The 20,781-nt window shown below is 38.0% G+C and overlaps 1 protein-coding gene across 1 annotated transcript; it reads right to left on the reverse strand.

Moving 5' to 3' along the window:
* Positions 1-7,434: 7,434 nt before the first annotated feature.
* On the reverse strand, positions 7,435-19,080 carry LOC121049270 (protein GRAVITROPIC IN THE LIGHT 1-like). The gene is made up of 3 exons (XM_040505970.1): positions 18,889-19,080; positions 8,471-9,194; positions 7,435-8,220 (listed from the first exon to the last, which is right to left on the reverse strand). The coding sequence occupies exons 1-3, from the start codon at positions 19,078-19,080 to the stop codon at positions 7,451-7,453; spliced, it is 1,686 nt and encodes a 561-aa protein (XP_040361904.1). The 3' UTR covers positions 7,435-7,450.
* Positions 19,081-20,781: the final 1,701 nt, after the last annotated feature.

Consider the following 20,781-nt stretch of genomic DNA (forward strand, 5'->3'; position numbering starts at 1 on the left):
GACATATCAAAGAATCCTTTTGGTTGCTAACATATGAGCCTCAGTTGGAGAGTGTAAAAATTAGCAGACAGAGTTGACACTATAGGCTATATCAGGTCGGGTGAAAGTGAGATATTGCAAACAGCCCACTAAGCTTCTGAAGTATGGAATATCTGTTGCATTCAAAGGAGGACTGCCATCTTTATACAACTTCACACCAGATTGACAATGAGTTAGATGTGTGTGACAATCATCCAGTCTAGCTTTATGAATCAGCTCAGTGGCATATTTGTGTTGAGAGACAAAGAGGCCATCAGAAGTGTAGTTTATTTCAAGACCTAGAAAATAGTGAAGTCTACCCAAGTCTTTCATATCAAATTCAGCCTGTAAAGCCAGCTTGATTTCAGAGATAAGCCCTTCACAATCACCAGTGAGAATTATATCATCCACATACAATAGAAGATAGGCTTTGGAACTACCTGATGTCTTAACAAATAATGATGGATCAGCATACGAACATTTGAAACCAAGACTAGGTAAGAAATTAGTGAACCTTTCATTCCAAGCCCTTGGTGCCTGCTTTAGACCATATAATGATTTTTGAAGCTTACAAACAAGATGAGGTTGAGAGACATCTTCAAATCCTCCAGGCTGAGCCATATAAACTTCTTCATTAAGAAGACCATGCAGAAAAGCATTCTTTACATCCATTTGGTGAAGCGTCCAACCAGATTGTGCAGCTAGGTTCAAGATTAACCTGATAGTAGTGTGTCTTACTACAGGAGAGAATGTTTCATCATAATCAACACCATACTCTTGGCTAAACCCCCTGGCAACAAGTCGAGCCTTGTGTCGAGATATTGAACCATCAGAATGGCGCTTTATCTTAAAAATCCACTTGCAGGACACCAAATTTTTGTGTGGAGGCAATGGAACAAGAGACCAGGTCTGTTGTTTCAGTAAGGCATCATACTCCTCTTGCATTGCATTTTTCCAAACTGGACATTGCATAGCCAACTTATAATTCCGAGGCTCTGAGTTTTGTAAATCATCAGAAGATGCATTATTCAAGATGGATAAGTAACACTTCTTTTTCAGAATTCCTCTCTTACTTCTAGTGAGCATACTATGATCATTGACTGTAGACTCAGAGAGACCTTGAACTGGATGTAAGATATTAGAGCTGGAGATTTGTGCAGTTGAACTATTTGGAGCACAGTCAAGAAAAAGAGATATATAACCATTGCCTGGTTGAGTGTTAACTGTAATAGTACCAGTATCATCTCCAAAACTAATGGAAGTGTTAGACTCAGGATAAAATGCAGGATTGATGGACTGATCATAACCAGTGGATGGTGGAATTACGGGAACAGGAGAAATATTTTGAGGAGCATTTTCATTGTGGTCAGGAACAGAAGAGAAGCTAGGAGATTGAGTGGCAACAGATACTTGAGATGATGAACTAGTGCGATGATGATGATGATCATGTACAGTGGTGGAGATAGGTACCTGATGTAAGGTGGTGCTGACGAGAGCAGGTGCTGCAAGATGTTGGGAGTTGTGAGACTGAGCAATATTGGAGTGAGAGTTAGTAGTCTGCAATTTTGCAAATGGAAATTGATCTTCTTCAAAGAACACATGTCTGGAGATAATACATTTCTTGCTTGACAAATTGTAGCAAATGTACCCCTTATATCCAGCTGCAAAACCAATGAACACACACTTTGTAGTCTTTGGTTGAAGTTTGTTACTGTTGTAAGGAGTCATGAGTGGATAGCAGGCACATCCAAAAACTCTAAGCAATTCTAGTGATGGAACTTTACAGTAGAGTTTCTCAAATGGTGATTTCATAACCAATGTTGCTGTAGGCATCCTGTTTATCAAGTATACAGCAATTGCACATGCATGGTACCAGAAGATTGAAGGAAGATGAGAATCCTGTAATAATGTGACAACAGTCTCTCTAATGTGTCGATTCTTCCTTTCAGAAGTTCCATTCTGTTTTGGGGTGTAGGGGCAAGAAATCTGATGTGTAATGCCTTGTTTACACAGAAATTCTTTGAGTCTATTTCCTGTAAATTCCCCTCCTCCATCACTTCTCAAACATTTAATAGAAGTTGAAAATTGAGTGCCAACAAAAGCACAAAGAGACTGAAAATAGCTAAGTACTTCAGATTTATGTTTCATTGGAAAAATCCAAGTGTATCTAGTACAATCATTTATGAACAATACAAAAAATCTGTAGCCATCTAAAGAAAGATGAGGAGATGGACCCCAAACATCTGAATGAACAATCTCAAATGGAACTTGACTTCTAGACTGAGATGAAGAAAAAGGTAGCTTGTGAAATTTCCCAAGAAGACAGGCTTCACACACTGAAGAATCCTTGTCTGGTATACTTGAAATGTTGCACTTATTTAACATACTATGAACTATCTCATTTGTAGGATGTCCAAACCTCTGATGCCACAAAGAATGCTTGACAATTCTTCCAAGATTAGCAGATTTATTTTGTGGATTGAACTGACTGTTATTTGAACCAGCTTGTTCTTGAAGGATCAGTGGCAGATCAAAAGGTATTGGATATAAGCCTTGATTACTCAGTCCCTTATACAGCACCTTTCCCAATACTTTGTCCTGTATCACACACATGAACTCATCAAACCAAACAGAACAATTGTTCTGTTTGCACAACTGATATATTAAGAGTAAATGTGCAGCAAGTTCAGGAATAAGAAGCACATTATTCAGTTTTAATCTTCCCAGATGTGAGTTACCAATATGTGTGATATTTAAAAATTTACCATCACCAATCTGCACAGAATCTGTAACATTATATGGAGCAAGGTTGTTGAGCTGCACTTCACTTGTCATGTGATTGGTTGCACCAGAGTCAGCCAGCCAATATTGAGGTGTGTTGTTACTTGAAGATGAAGCAAACATTGCTACTCCCTGCTGCTGGAAACCTTGTGGAGCATTTTGGAACTGTTGAGATGGTTGAGTCTGCATGGTTTGCATAGTTTGAAGTTGTGGAGCAGACTGTTGTTGTTGACCAGGAAAACCAAAGATGTAGTAACATCTATCTGCAGTGTGATTTGGTTTACCACAATATTGGCATCCAGTGATATTCAAGCTGCCTGGCTGAGAGGTTTGAAAATTTGATAGACTCCTGCATGTTTTGGTACCATGACCTGGTTTGCCACAGAGTTGACAAGTAAGTCCAGTCCCTCCTACATTTGGTCTGAAGAAGGTGTTATGAAACCCTGCATTTCCTCTATTCATGCCATTGTGAAAGTTGGAGTTTCCTCTGTATCCTCCAGTGTTGTTATTGAACCTAGCATTGTTGTTGCCAAAAGAACCAGTAGGTCTACCAGCATAAAAACCAGTCATTGATTGGCTAGGATCAGTCATGGAGAATGAATTGATCTGAGGAATGCCACCATATGGTATAACTGGAATGGAAGCATATGGAGCTTGTGATGATAGGTGAATGTTGTTGTTGGCTGGAGTAGTTAATAGAGGACCAAAGCCAGGTGGCACAGTAGGAGCTTGAGACTGTAAGCTTGAGGAGGAAGCACCATTAGTGTTGTCAGTTGCAAGAACAGAATTAGTATTTTTGGCTATCATTGCTGTAAGAGATGAGGTTGATGATGATGCTTGAACTTCACTTTCTATATCAATCTCTGCAGCCTTAAGTAGTGTCTTAAGCTCACCAACAGAACAAGCAACAAACTGAGCCCTGATAACAGTCTTGATAGCAGCATATTCAGAAGGCAAACCTCTCAATACTGTAACAACAATATCCTCATCATCAACAAATACTCCCACTGTTTCAAGTGCATCTCTAGCAGCCTTGATTAGACTTGAGTTGCAAAATATTTTGTCTATTCGGTGCAGCAAACTTGAGTTTCAGTCTATTCCACATGTCTTGTGCAGACTTGCTTCCCACAGCACATGACATGGCCACAGGACTAAGTGTTTGACCTATCATGTTCACAATACTCTGATCTTGTATTTTCCAATTAGTATACTCAGATGATACTATATTTCCAGAACCATCGGATGCAGAGACAAACTGAGTGGGGCATGGAGTTGAGCCATCAACATATCCATACAAATTCTGTCCTTTAAGAAAGGACTCTAAGCGAAACAACCATGTAGGATAGTTGGATTCATCAAGCAAGACATTCGGGAGGTACACAGTAGTCTGAGTGGTAATAGTAGAGGCTTGTGATGTGGATGTAGTCATCTTGCTGAAGAAAAGATACACAGTCTAGGAATCTAGTGTATATCTGTGTAAAACTAGTAGATCTCAGGTTTTGAAACCTCACAAAGTACCATAGATTCAATAATCCTCACAATCCTTCAATCAACTAGAAATTTTGACACTTCATAGTGTGATACCAACTGATAAAGATTTCAATTTTGCTATTATAGTTCACAAATGATTCTCAGAATAACACTTCAAGATTTAGGGTTTCGAATCACAAGAATTATAGGAATCCTCACAGCTAAACAATCATTTTTGCTAGAACACTTGCATATATTCATAATCGAACACTGATTATACCAGATCAAAGCTTCAAATCAAGGAATTTACTCTATAAAATTGTAGATCTAACTTTTTCTTCTTGATGAACACACAGAAAACTTATCTGAAAATTGCAGAAGGAGCACGTCGAGCACTGAAGAAAGCAAGAACAGTGAGCTTTGTGAAGCAGACGCACGTATAAGCAAACCCTAGGTGACGACCTGAGCTGCTGATACCATGAAAGCTAGGATTCTTGAAGTAATAGTTAGAGAGAAAATAGAGAGAAATTGAAGAGAGGTTTTTCTATTACAGTGATTCTGTTACAACCAACAACAAACAAGAGAGAGAGAGAGAGAGCAGCTATTTATACAAGTGAACAAGTGAGCAGAATTGTGACACGTGTAAACCAACTGTAGGCAACTGAATCACATAAGCATGTACGTAACAAACTAAGTAACAATTAACTCTAATTAACCCTAATTAGCAGACAGACTAATCTTCTTCGTTAACATATGTTTCATTCTCATTAAACCCCTTTATATAGGGGTAGAGTTTATATCTTAAGGACATAACTAGTTAGTATTTACAGTGGATAGCCACACATGCACACACACACACACATATATATATATATATATATATATATATATATATATATCAGATCCAATCCAGAGCGGAGCTCCGCTTTGAAATTAACATGTGAAGTTCGAGTTTTGGGTCACTTTTCGGTCGCATATCCACATCTCGACCGTTCAGTTTTTAGGTACTAGTGTATAGATCATCTCTGCAAATTTTCAACCAAATTGATGATCGTTAAGGTATCTAACTCGCTTAAACCAATGGACGGACTGAATCTGTCAACCTGAACCGTACTAGCTTTAAGGCAGTTATCAATGCCTTAACGATCATCATTTTGGCTGAAAATTTGCAGAGACGATCTATACACTAGTACCTAAAACTGAACGGTCGAGATGTGGATATGCGACCGAAAAGTGACCCAAAACTTGAACTTCACACTTTAATTTTCAAAGCGGAGCTCCGCTCTGGATAGGATATGTGTGTGTGTGTGTGTATATATATATATATATGTATATATATATATAATATTTACAACAAATTGGTTAATTTTCATACTACACTGATGCAAGTTATAACAAAATGTGACGGTGGAGATTGTGATAATTACATCATGGATGAAGGTGTTATTCAAGCTATGGCTTGGAAGCCTGGCTTGTTGTGTTCTTGGTGAATTATAGAATGTTCAAATTTAATTTACATAAGATGGCAATAAAATGGATTGGGATCAAGATCACAACATCATCCCATCTAGAATCTATCTATTCTCAGCCCACATCTCTTCTCCAATCCCAAATTAAAAGTATGCATGGGGAGTCCTCATCCCCATCCTCAATGTAAGATATCAATTGATCAAACAATTTTCTTTCTATTTTCTTTTTGTAAATTAAAATCCGCAACAAAATGAAGTCCAATTTTTTTTTTTGAGAATAAGAAACCTTTATTGATAATAACCAAAATTACATCATACGGGAATGACCGGTGGTGGACATAAACTCCCCACTCTCCTCCCTAAAACCTAAACCAGTTACGGGTCCGTCATCAAAAATGACCTCCATGAGCCGAAAGGGCCCAACCCCTAACCAAACCAATCGCCCCTCAACTCGGGCTACAACATAAGGCAATTTCCGAGAGTCACGATAAATCCCTGCAGCCAACATAACAAACAGCCACTTCCCCTTCATCCACACCGTGTCCCAATCCAACCAGACCACGTGCAAGAGCAAGTCACTACCACATTGACAACAAGAAAACACCGAGAGTAAAACATGTAGTCCCCGGATATAACGCCATATCAACGGCACTTCATCCATACTAACCCAAGAGACAAAGTACATCCTCACAGCCAACCTCAAGAGGAAAGATACTCCCTTCAACACCATGGCCCAAAACCGCCAGACCATGTGCAGGAGCTTCTCCCCATTACTTTGACCACAAAAAGGTAAATTGAATTTCTGGGAAAAACACGACACACCTACCATAACAATACTCCAAAACCCTAGCTCAAAGGAGTAGGGACTTATTAGACTAAGCCAAAAACCTAAACCAAAAACTGAAATAGCACTAAAAAACAAAAAAATACCATCGGAATCCATAGAATTGCCTAGAAGAACCTCGGGTGAATTACCAAGATCCCTCCCGCCAAGCTCGGCCCAACCACCACTCTTCCAAGCCAAGACCGTCAGAGCTGCAGATCGCTCATTCCTCCGCCAGCCTCGCCACAAACGATCCGGTGCCATCCAACCACACCACCAACCTTCATAGACCTCCGCCCAAATCAGTGATCGAACCCAAAAGAGCAGCATATCCCTTTTGGAATCACCACTGATAGGACAACCCCAATCCCGCCGCCGATCAACCCCACTCCAGTACCACTCTGCACCTACGATCGCCCACGACCATAGAAGGTCAGATCGAAATCGATCTACCCACCCTGACATCCACCCCCCTTCCATCTCTCCTAGACCACGCTTGAGATTGAAACCTGTCAAAGTTGCCAGAAATCTGAGAATTCCGAGGAGGAAAGTGCCCGTCCGGCTGCACGCGCCAAACGCCGACGAGACCAGAGGCCCACGCCGACGCGGGTGCGCCGCCGGACGAGGAAGATTTTTGTCGAGGGAAACCCTAGCTATGAGAGAGAACGAGAGCGTTTACTTGCGGAAATAAAATCGGATGGCTCAAAATGAAGTCCAATTAAAATATTATAAATTCGGAATTCATCAATACATATTACTTAATTTCAGGAAAAAGACATTGCTTATTGCACACCGTGACACATTCTCAAGTCCTCAACATTAGAGTAGCACCACAACAGTAGTAACAATAGGAGTACTTGGACCTTTTCTTGATAACTAATCAAGACGTCTAATTCTTGGATACAAGGTAAACTCTGGCCTTAATAATCGACCCATTGCCAAGCTTGAACCCTGGAATTAAGGGAAACCCAACAACTTGAGCCGAAGGAACTTGTCCTGGAGACTTGAGAACACTCTCCATGTAGTCTGGATGAAAATCAGCTCCTCTGCCGGCCTCAAACTGACTTGGTGCAGGGTCAAGCGAGAACGCCAGCAAGTGAAGCAACCACATCGCCTTAGCCAACTCCAAGAACTGCCTGTAAAACTGACTCCTAGGATGCCTGCCTTCTACAACTTGTTGTCTCTGCTCCAAGTCTCCGAAGAATGACTCCTCCATCTTGGGATGAACAATAGCCAAGTACTTGTTGGAGCAAAACTTCCCAAAGTTACACGAGGGCTGAATATTGAGAAGCTCTGCGGAGTCCATGCTTTTCATGTCACAATATTCGGCGAAGCAGTCCCGGTGATACTGGTCTGGGCTGAGAAATGAGGAGAGGCCGTTATCCATGTAGAAGCTGTCGTGGTCGAAGCCTTGAAAGACTTTACGGGAAATGTAGGACTGAAGAGCGAACTTGGCGTTGGCACGTTGAGTTTGGATTACAGAGGAAGCGCTGATCCTCGTAGCTGTGGCAGTGGCGGCTTCAATGGAGCGTACGGCCGCAGCGATATCCCAGTGAGCCGCACGCATGAGAGAGAGGAGAACTATAGTGAAGGTGTCTAATGCCTCTCTAACTCCGCTCATTGCCCCCTCGAACAATTCTGGTGCAGGAGCTGCTGGAACTGCAAGTGATTACAAGCTATTAGCTGCTATAAATTTTGTGGTATATATCCAAAAAGCCAAATGAAAGCTTGTATAGGGTTTCAACTCTTCTAGTTTCCTGATGTTGTAATAAATGACACCATAGGTTTTTGTCTATTTTGTAGTTATATCTACGATTTGTCACTCAAGCCCTAAAGTGGCCATGAATTGCTACAAGGTGTTATTGCATGCCCTAATAAACTGATCCATAAGTGGCTGTTTCTACGTTACCTTGAGTAATGCAATGGACCTTTCTCCTAGACAGAGACTTCCTGCTCTTCTTCCCGCTATTGGCCTCTCCAATAATGCTCTTGAGCTTCTCTTTCAGATTGTCAACCTCCATATCTCTAGCCTTCACCTCTTTCTTCAGTTCCTCGGTTGCCGCCTCGTACGGCACCACCGCCTCCCTCAGCATATCACCACTACCTCTGCCGTAACATCTTCTCCTCAAGTACCTCTCTCTTAAGTCTCCCAGCCTTCTCAGCTCCCCAACCACCGCCACGTCAGCCGCCCTCAGCTTCTCCGGGTCCCACGGGTTGTGGGCCTCTTGTAGGCTCACGTATGCAATTGTCATGGCTGAAACGGCGTTGAACACTTCTGTCATAATTACGAACTCCATTCCCATCTCCTCCTCCTCTTCTTCATCTTCATCGTGAGTCTTGTATGCGTCCTGGTCTCTCGTGCTGAGATAATCGGCTAGGTTCCCGGAACTTCTGTTCCTGCCGGAGGAGGCCATTCCGCCTTTTGTCCTCGGCTTGACCATTTCTGATCGTAGAGACAATTCTGTTTGCTTCCTGGAGCCCATTGGTTTTACATGGAAGTAGAGCAACTGTGGGTCAACTTCTGCTTTCACTTTTTCCAGGTTCTGATCCCGGTGGGTGATCACCATGTTCTTCTTCTTCTTCCTGAGTGATCCAAATCCGGTGTTATCATGTGTCATCAAATGAGGCTCTAACTACACACAATTAATTCATAACACTTATGAATAGCATTACTCTTTATATATATATATATATATATATATATATATATATATATATATGTATGTATGTATGTATGTATACGTATACATATATACATACATACATACATATATATATATATACACACATAGATACATACTCTGAAATTAACTTGTGAGGTTGGAGTTTAGGGTCACTTTTTGGTCTCATATCCACATCTCGACCGTTCAGTTTTTAGGTACTAATATATAGATCATCTCTGCAAAATTTCAGCCAAATTGATGGTCATTAAGGCATTGATAACTGCCTTAAAGCTAGTACGGTTTAGGGTGGACAGATTCAGTTCGTCCATTGGCTTAAGCGAGTTAGATACCTTAAAGATCATCAATTTGGCTGAAACATTGCAGAGATGATCTATACACTAGTACCTAAAAACTGAACGGTCGAGATGTGGATATGTGACCGAAAAGTGACCATAAACTCCAACCTCGCACTTTAATTTCAAAGCGAGGCCTCGCTCTGAATAGGATCTGTATATATATGTGTGTGTGTGTGTGTGTATATATATGTATGTATATATATATATATATATATATAGGGACGTAACCAGGAATTGAAAATAGGTTAGTCTAATTTTAGCCAGGGACGGATCCATGATGTCAAGTTTGAGTGGGCTATAACAATAAGCTATTTTTTTCCTGCTAAAAGCATATAAATTTTAAAAAATGATTGGGTTTATTTTTAATACATATGTGATACACATTTTATCGATTAACAATAATTGTACCTACTGTAAATAAATGAATTTAGAGAAATACAACTCATTTACTATACTCAATCCTATCATGAAAAAGAATAGATAAAACTAGAAATATTTTGATGTATAATTAGTAAAAGAGAATAGACCCAGAAAAGAAAAAGGAAATGAAAATTAGTAAAAGAAGAAAGAAAGAAAAGGAGGAAAAAAAAAAAAAAAAACCTATTCTATTGTTGATCAAACCAGTGACTTGATTTATGTTATACCAAAGCTTTAACCAACTGGCCGGCCTATGAGAAACTTAATTGAGTATGGTATATTTTATGGTATATAAACATTTTAAGAGAAATTTAAGTTGGGCTGCAACCTAAGTAGCTTTGTAAATAGCTACGTCCCTGTATATATACATGTCCTAATGTGGCTATACAGATTAATATGCGATATTAGATCTTGAATAAATTTATCTCAGAATAAAGTGCTTACGCACAGTTCTTGGACCATCACTTAATCACTTTCAAGTACTCACTGTTCGTTCCTGAATAAAATTGGACCATCACTTTCAATTTTTAAAAGAACCCCCGATTCGGTCCTTCCTTTTGTATTATTATAGAAAAAGAAGCAAAGCTACGACCGAAGTTGGTGGGAGGGGACCTTTCAAAAAGAGAAGAAAGTGAAGGGTCGACAATATAAAAATTTATAATTTCAGAGAATGTACGATGATAAAAAGGAAGCCGACGCCTGGATCTCTCAACAACAAAAGCTGGCAGAGAAGACCATAGCCCGATCGACTGTATCCGGCTACCTGCCCAGCTAATATATTGTAGACATTATTTTATTTTATACATTTCACAGGGTTAGAGCTTTAGAAGCAAATAAAATGAGCACATATATGCATCCATAAACACAATAAAACGTGAACGTTTCTGATACAGAGCTAGTTCTGTATCCTATATGCATTACCTTGAAGTTTCAAGAAGCGAGCAACAAGTAAAGAAATTAGGAAACATGGTTTATAGAGCAGAGAAGAAGGAGCTAGAGAGATATGAGAGAAAGCTAGCTCTGGCCTGGGATGTTCTAATTAACTAACTTGGTTTATACGAATGATGAACAAGCTACTGCTAGTGCGATGGTATTTATAGGCTCCAAGTCATCTCCAAACATATAAATATGAGTACTGTGCTATGACGTGGGGAAGCCTTAAAGGGTGATCGTATTGCATTGGTTTTTGGCACTTGCAATCACTTAAGTTGAAAATATGGATTCCACATGAAAAAATAGAGATATTAATTGTTTATAGACTTATAAGGATTTATGTCAATTCTTGTTGAGAATATGAATCTCATATAGAAAAATGAGGACATTGCCTATGAGTTTATAAGGATTTAAATTTTGTCAATTATCAATTAGTTTTGGTTGTAAAACTCATATTACTTTATCATTATATTGGAGTATGTTTTATCTCATGTGTGCATGTTTCGCAGCCACACAGGCTCCACATCACCCAATATGAATTTTTCATGTGTATCATTGTATCGAAGTGGATTATTCTACTTCTGTATGTCTCGCGACTACACGGGATTCATGTCACCTAATATAAGTTGTCTACATATATGACTTGAAGATTCACTACATGTGCGGGGACCTGTTGGTATTAGAATGAATTATCCCACATGTGTATGCCTCACGGCCACATAGACTCCACGTACATCACTCAACATAAGCATATTTTGATAAATATGAAGTACGTAATCATTGGAGGAGCTGAATTAGGGAGCTTATTGGATATTGCAAATGGTATCTTTAGTACAAGCGCGGTATATATACTTGAACTCTCAACACCGACGAAGAATTAAGACCTTTTTTTTTTTTTTTTTGGATAATAAGAATTAAGACCTTAGTCATGAAGGTGCTATCATTATCGAGGCATATCGGTTATTGAATGTTTTCCAGTCTTGTTCTTGACATTATGCCCCAAGAATTTGTAACCAAGCCGCCTATTGTGTAGTGTACCTTCGCATTGCCTTCTGCTATGTATTGGTTGAGAATGATGCATGATTGGCTCAGTCCATCCATTTCAAAATATCTAAGTAATTGATATATATTATTCTAATGGAGTGGTACTAGATACTCTTTCGTGAGCCAATCATGATAGGGAACGAAGTCAATCACTATAAACTCATTGATTATAGATTCTTACAGCAACTGAATGAAGTTATCCCTTTTAATCTCTCTCTCTCTCTCTCTCTCTAACAATAAAGGGAAAAAAAGAGTTTCTATTGGGACCTCCAAATCTACTCACTTGATCTCACTCGATTATAAATTATTAAATGACATATATAACCTATTATAAAATGACTATTAAGGACAATAATTATACCAAAAAAAATATTATATTTATTTTATGTAGACTTTCCAATTCAATAATATTAGATTGTATTCCTTATTATTTTCCTTATCTATTTTCATTTTCCAATTTCACTACATACTCATTAAAGCATTCATATATATTTAATAAGAATTAAAAATATGATTAAGATCATGTGACATAAAAATATATGATATGTATGTTGAACACATATTGGTGAGGGAAAACAAAATAAATCCTCTTATGATTTATGACATAAATCTAAAACAATCCATTATATTTGCCAAAAAAAAAATATTTAAATAATTAATCATGTGGTACAAAAAATACAGAAAAAAATAAACATTAAAAAACGAATGATTTTTTTTTGTTTGAGAATTAAAAAAAATGATTTTTTTTTTGCACAGCTAAAATAGAATTTTTTTTAAAAAAAAAACTAATAGTTCATAGCATTTTCTTATTGATTAGACATTAATTTTTGAAACTCAAGTTTGATTAAGAAATGTATATTTAGTTAAGATTTATAGAATGATTAAATCATTGAAATGACTAAATTTTTTATTTTAAAGATAATAATTTATTTACAAATTATATGAGTAAGGTTATTTGAGGAAGTTTAGTGAGGTTTAGTGAACAGTACTCCAATTATGGCCCATTCTAAATTTTCATACCCAACTTTCTGAAACTATCACAATGGTACCGCAAATAGCTAGCCCGACCCAATATACGTACCCGCCGTCCATGACGGGGTTAACACGTATGCCACGTGGCATATTTGATGGGTATTTGTGTCATTTACTTACCCAGCCCCATTCTTTAGTCCCTTTTCTCTCTCTCTCTCTCTCTCTCTCTCTCTCTCTCTCTCTCTCTCTCTCTCTCTCTCTCTCTCTCTCTCTCTCTCGTCCCCATTCAAATCCAGCAAACCCAGAAACAATCAACAATGGTGGAGGAAACATGCCATCAACAATGGTGGAGTCCACCCATTAACCATGGTGAAATAGTGAATTAATAGCAAAAATCACTTTCTGACACCCAAGAGAAGTAGCAATCAGCAATGGTGGAGTCTAAGCTCCAACGGAGCCGATTGAGAGACCTTGACAACCTCTTTTCTGTTTTCCTCTAATTTTTCTTACAATCACTTTCTTCACACTTAATCCGATTTTGTCTTCTGCTCTTGTTTTCGCCGTTGCGTGTAAAAGAAGGGATTGTAAGAAGAAATCTGGGGAAGGTAGTGTTTATTAGCTCTGAGATTGTTTGCTTTGGGGCTGTTCGTTTTTGGGTCGGTTGATTTTAGTGGAGAAATGAAGTGGGTTGTGGGAAATTTTGGGTTTTGATTAGCTTAAAAGGTGGAAGCTTGGGAGGTGCCGATTTCGGCCTCAATTGCGAACACCAGAAGATCCTGATTCCAAAGCTATAGATTCAAGTGAGGAAAACCATTAAAGATGAGAAGATTGCTTCCATGCTCAAGGCACAAGACCAGAAGAAGATTGAAGATGCAATCGAAACCAAGCTATCCAATGGCTAAACGGCGCTGCTCCTGACATGGGTATGGCCGTATGTGTGGTGGCATGGAGGAAGGTGTTCCTCCAACTGATGGCAGTGGTGCTCAAGGTTTGAGAGCTGAGCATAGGGACCCAAAAGAGAGAGGATAGGTTTGGTGAAATCACCAGAAGAAGAAAAATTGAGAGAGGAAAGAAAAAAATATTAAAAAAAGTCTAAGTGAATGAAGTGACCAAAATATCCCTTAAGATATGCCACCTGGCATGCCGCTTAACGCCGTCATGGACGGCAGGTACGAATATTGGGTCGGGTTGGGAATTCCAGGTACCATTGTGATAGTTTCGAAAAGTTGGGTATGAAAATTTAGAATGGGCCATAATTGGAGTACTGTTTGTATTTTTTTCCCAACAATAAACTACCCCATTTGTTTTCAATTTTTCATTCCTTTCTCTTCCTCGTCCTCTCATGCACAAAACCAGTAAACCAGTAGTCACCACCTCCACATTCTCTCTCATCTCTCTTCATCGATTTTTCTTCAATTTCTTTATTGTTCAGTCAATAATCACATAAAACAACTAGAAACAAGAACGAAGGCCGCGATGACGATCAATATTTTAACCTTGTGGTTTTTATACTACTTTGATCATAGTCAACTCCTCCACACACTCTCTCTCTCTCTCCAAGCCGTCAAACTCTATGAAATAACCTGCAAATTTGCCTAGAAAGGCCACCTAGAGCCCAACCACCCCCGCCCAGGCGCCTAGTTACCTGCCTAGGCCGCCTAACTTCAGTCCGCCTAACAGCTTATTAGGTGAGTCAGAGAGTCGCCGCCTAGGCAGCCTGGGCGGCCGAGTTTCAGAACACTGATATATATATATATATATATATATATATATATATATATATGGCCCTTCGACTAAGAGATATGATCCATTTTTTTGGTCATTTTAAGGAATCCTTTGTGGAACACAATTTTTGATCGCATATGGGCATCTCAACAGTTCACTTCTTCGGACTCCATAAATAGACCATTTTGCAAATTTTCAGCCAAATTGGTGACCGTTAAGGTATCGAACTAGATTAAATCAATGAACGAACCAAATCTATCAAACCTGAACCGTTCATCTTATTAATTGTAAATCATAGTTTTGAATGTTTTAACGATTATCAATTTGGCTGAAAAATTTGCAAATTGATCTAATCGTGTAGACCTAACAACCGAATGGTAGAGATGTTAATAGGGCTGTCACTCGGTCGGTTCGAATCGGTTATAGATATTACCAACTTCAAAACCAAAGCTTTCGGTTTCAAAATTGAGCTACCAATTACCAACCAAAATTTTCCGTTTTTAATCATATATACCAAATTTGATATTTCGGTTTTCGGTATTACCAACTTTAGAACAACTAATTCTTTGTAATATAAATTAGAATGAACAAAATTAGGTTTTTCAATTTTATAACAGTAAACTTCATATTCATCTACTAATCATAGCTTTCTTTTGTATATATGACATCAAATTTTATCTATTTTCAATAAAACTAGGTTATTTAACCATCTTGGAGTAGGTTACTTAAAATACATGTACTATTAATTATGTAGTATATTAAGTAATGTTCATACTATTATGAAAACTTTTATGTTTATTTCTTAATATACATGTATGTGTATTGAAAACCAGAGCATATAAAGCTACTATTTAGATAATCGGTAGATTCGGTATTTACCAAAACCAAACCAACTTTTTCGGTAATTTTCGATTTCGGTTTTATCGGTCTCGGTTACCAAAAAGTCGGTTTATCAAACCTAAAGTATCGGTTGGTATTCGGTCGGTTTGGTAATTATCAAACCAAGTGGCAGCCCTAGATGTTAATAAGTGATCAAAAAGTTGGTCAAATAATCAATCCCTTAAAAATAACCAAAAAAGGGTTATGTATATATTTTTACATATATATACATGGCCCTTCTAGTGAGGGATCTCTTTTTTTAGCCATTTTAAGGGATAGTTTATTAAACCCACTTTTCGATAACATATTCTCATCTCCACCATTCAATGTTTAGGTCTATATGAGTAGATAACCTCTGCAAATTTTCAGCCAAATTGATAATTATTAAGGCATTCATAACTGCGATTTACAATTATAAACACGAATGGTTCAGGTTTGACAGATTTGGTTCGTCCATTGATTTAATCTTATTTGAATCGTTAAGGTATCAATTTGACTGAAAATTTGCAGAAATAGATCTATATATTATGAGCTAAAAATTAAACGGTCAAGATGTCAAAATGCAATGAAAAAGTGAGTTCCATAAGAAATCCCTTAAAATGGCTCAAAAAAAAAAAATCCTATATATATATGCTTTCTCAGGTAAGGATATCCTTACCTAAGCTTATGAAACGGATTTCCAGTTTTTGGCCACTTTTCGATCACATATTCACATCTTAACTGTTCAGTTTTTAGGTCCTAATGTATATATCACTTCTGCAAAATTTCAGCCAAATTGATGATCGTTAAGGTATCCAAAACTGCAATTTACACGAACGAACCGAATCTGTCGAACAGGAACCGTTCGTGTATATTGTTGTAAATTGCAGTTTTGAATGCCTTAACAATCATCAATTTGGCTGAAATTTTGCAGAGATGATCTATACATTAGGACCCAAAAACTGAACGGTTAAGATGTAAATATGTGATCAAAAAGTGGCCAAAAACTGGAAATCCATAGCTAAGCTTAGGTAAGGATGTTCTTAGCCAAGAACCATGTATATATATCCAATAATATACGTAGTTCTCATAAACAAATCTACTATCCATAAGACTGATTGCATGCATGCTCTTCATCATATGGTAGTTGTTGCTGATTTTTAACATTTTAATAAATGCGTCAAGAAAAAGCACGATCATTTTAGAACAAAATTATTTGTAGAATGTGGTATATATACTAGCTATAAGATTTTCAAAACCCTAAAAGACTAGTTAAGTCGCATTTTTCATTTTTATCAGAAAGTGAACTTCCTATCGACAAAACCACCCACCCACTGCTATGTATTATTGCTACCTAACTTGGCTTCCAGCCATTAAAGTACTTGTCTCATAATTGTAGTAGATTAGTAGGGAAAACATCATCAATGGTCACTGAGTTATGACTTATTCGACACTTAACTCACTGTATTTTCAACAATATCACTTAACTCACTCAGTTTTACATCCGTCTTTCACTTAACTCACTGTCGTTAATTCTACCGTTAAAAACTATTAAAATTGAGGGTATATTTGTCTAAACACTAAAAAAATACATTTCTAACTTTTTTTAAATAAAAAAATGACACTTTTTTTTTCAAATTATATTTAAGTTAAAAAAATCATTTTTTATTAGAAATCTCAGAAATTTAAAAAATTGAAAAAAGTCTAATAAATGTAAATTGAGGGTATATTTGTCTAAACACTAAAAAAATACATTTCTAATTTTATTTTTTAAAAAAAGACAATTTTTTTTCAAATTATATTTAAGTTAAAAAAATTATTTTTTATTAGAAATTTCAGAAATTTAAAAAAAATTGAAAAAAAAATCTAATAAATGTAGTTTTTTTAAGTTAAAAATGATTTTTAAGTGTTTTGACAAATATACCCTCAATTTTAACGGCTTCTAACAGTAGAATTAACGGCAGTGAGTTAAGTGAAAGACGAATGTAAAACTGAGTGAGTTAAGTGATATTGTTGAAAATACAGTGAGTTAAGTGTCGAATAAGTCATAACTTGGTGACCATTGGTGATATTTCCCCTAGATTAGTAACCGACCCACTATTTCACTCCGTCTCCAAACATTCATGTTTACTTGGTTAGTCATTGACAGAGGAAATTATTTTTCGTTATCTTTAGGCTTCATTTGATTCATGGAAGAAAAATTAATTTTTTTGTCTTTTCCGTTAGCCTGCTATAATTTTTTTTTTTTTTGAAGCCTTGGATGTATTAAGTTTTAGGACTACTCGGGGGTCGAACTCTACACAATTCGAAGCGTTTTAGGGTTTGGGTAAAACAAAGTTTCTCTTGGCGCTTGTCCAGCGGGACCCTCACATCGATGACGGCTCTTTGCCTAGTCGGCGTAAGATGACTATAGCCGGACGGGCTATAGTGTTGTCAGTTCGAAGTCCTCAGTGGGAGATGTGGCACCGTTTTCTCTTTACTTCTCAGGCGAAAATGCGAAATCGATGGCGGCTTCAAGAAGATCGTGGTGGTGGTATGGTGTTCTATGGCAGATTGATGGGCCATGGTTGAAAGTTCATCAATATCCGAGTCAGATTAGGTCAATCTTTAAGGTTTTGGGTGAATCTGGGTTTGGATTATTGGGGACAATATTCAAGGGTTGGGTTTATGAGAAAAAGAGATACATGAACTGGCAGCGGTGGGCACGGTGGTTGGTGGCTCCGTGGTCTACAATTGTTGGCTTATTTTGATATCTTCAAGCTTTGCCTGGTGGTCTATTATTGGAGGGGATATGTGAAAAGGTTTCGTACAACGCAGCAGCCTTACCTTTCGGCAAGGCTTTGTGGTTATGTGGTTACCTCAGCCGGTGTCGGAGCTTTGGGTATGGAAAATGAAGGTCGATGGTGACATCGCTTTTTACTTTTTATTTGTTTTTTGCTTTTTTAGGTCTTTGTCTATAGTCTTTTTGCTAGGTCATTTGAGTCCCTACCCTCTCGAGGTGGAATTTGGGGTTCTTAGTGGTATGTTTGTGCCATTGTTATGGTGTCACTCTTAAGGAGTATGGATTTATTCTCGGTATCATCTTATGGTCGAGGAGTCAAAATATAACGAAAAACTAGAGACAATTTTGGCTGAATAATTCTATATCTCATTCACCTTACAGAAGGAATTATATACAAATTACAATTGTGCCTAATAAGACAAGTACTATTCCTAAGGCAAGTAGTAAATCAAATAATACTACAGATATTACAGAATATCTACATAAATAAGGTAAGTATGACTCACGCCAACACTCCCCCTCAAGTTGGCGCATACAGATCACGAATGCCCAACTTGTCAAGTGAGTCATGAAATGCCTTACTCGATACTGCCTTAGTGAGAACATCAGCCAACTGTTCTTCTGAGTGGATAAACGGAAAAGAGATAAGCTTAGCATCAAGCTTCTCTTTAATGAAATGTCTGTTGACCTCAACATGCTTAGTTCTGTCATGTTGTACTGGGTTGTGAGCAATATCCACCGCTGCCTTATAATCACAATACAAATCCATGGCTCGTTTGGGTTTAAATCTCAAATCACGAAGTAAATTTCTCAACCAAAGTAACTCACAAACTCCATGAGCCATACCTCTATACTCTGCTTCAGCACTTGACTTGGCCACAACCTTTTGTTTCTTACTTCTCCAAGTAACAAGATTACCACCTACAAAAGTGAAGTAACTAGAAGTGGATTTTCTATCTGTAACACAACCTGCCCAGTCTGCATCTGTATAACCACTAACATCCAGATGATTATGCTTTGAAAACATCAAGCCTTTTTAAGGTGCAGACTCTAAATACCTCAGAATACGGATCACAGCTTCCATATGAGTTTCACTTGGATTATGCATGAATTGACTCACAACACTAACTGCATATGCAATGTCTGGCCGAGTATGTGAGAGATAGATTAATCTGCCAACTAACCTCTGATAGCGAGCCTTCTCTGTAAGAGTTTGATTAGGGTACTCAGCCAGTTTATGATTCTGCTCAATAGGAGTATCAGCAGGTCTACAACCTAGCATTCCTGTCTCTGTCAACAAGTCAAGCACATATTTTCTCTGACACAAGAAAATTCCTGAACTCCCCCTGGCGACCTCAATCCCCAAAAAATATTTAAGAGAACCAAGATCTTTCATCTCAAACTCTGATGCAAGCAAATCTTTTAATCTTTCAACCTCCTCTGAATTATCACCAGTCATTATCATATCATCGACATAAATAATCAAGGCAGTTAATTTACCTTCACGGCGTTTCAGAAACAATGTATGGTCAGAGTTGCTCTGTTTGTACCCAAAACGACGCATAACTTGAGAGAATCTACCAAACCAAGCTCGTGGTGATTGTTTGAGTCCATACAAGGACTTATTCAACTTACACACAAATCTTCCTCTTGTTCTTGCCTCATATCCTGGTGGTAGATCCATATAGACTTCTTCATATAGCTCTCCATGTAAAAAGGCATTCTTCACATCAAACTGTTGCAAAGGCCAATCTAGATTAGCTGCTAGAGACATCAACACTCGAATATTAATCTTTGCTACTGGAGCAAAGGTCTCCTCATAATCCACGCCATATGTTTGAGTATATCCCTTTGCAACAAGTCTTGCCTTATATATATTCACTGAACCATCTGCATTGTGTTTGATAGTGAACACCCATCTACATCCAACAACTCTCTTTTCTTGTGGAGGTGTCACCAACTCCCAAGTATTATTCTTCTCCAATGCCTCCATCTCTTCATTCATCGCTTGAGACCATTTGAGATCCTTGAGAGCATCCTGCACTTTACTGGGAACACATACAGAGGATATTTGATTCACAAATGAAGCATGGGATTTGGATAACCGATGGGTGGATACAAAGTTAGCTATGGCATTCTTAGACTTAACATCTAAACTTGGCTCATATTGACGAGGTGGTTTACCACGGGTGGACCTAGGAGGCAAAACATACACACTATCACTATTATCAGAGTTAGAAGAAACACCACTAACCTCAAGATTGGGACGCTCCTCAGGAATTGGTTGACAAGGGTTATCTATATTTGAGAGGGGTCGAGGAGCTTGGCCTTCTTGGACTACTAAATTTCAGACATCGTGTTCTGGTTCTGCCGGCGATAGATCGCCAAGAATGGAACGATCGATCTTTTTGCTACTGGGAGCTTCTGGCTCGCTGAACGATCGATCGCCAGGAATGGAACGATCGATCGT

Source organism: Rosa chinensis, chromosome 5, assembly GCF_002994745.2.
Source record: "Rosa chinensis cultivar Old Blush chromosome 5, RchiOBHm-V2, whole genome shotgun sequence".
Taxonomy (NCBI): domain Eukaryota; kingdom Viridiplantae; phylum Streptophyta; class Magnoliopsida; order Rosales; family Rosaceae; genus Rosa; species Rosa chinensis.

Coding starts and splice junctions, on each gene's coding strand:
- LOC121049270 (XM_040505970.1), bottom strand. CDS start 19,080: ATGGATTTGTATTGTGATTATAAGGCAGCGGTGGATATTGCTCACAAC. Junction 9,195..18,888: donor CTAAGGCAGTATCGAGTAAG/GCATTTCATGAC, acceptor AATTGTGTGTAG/TTAGAGCCTCATTTGATGAC. Junction 8,221..8,470: donor GGTCCATTGCATTACTCAAG/GTAACGTAGAAA, acceptor AATCACTTGCAG/TTCCAGCAGCTCCTGCACCA.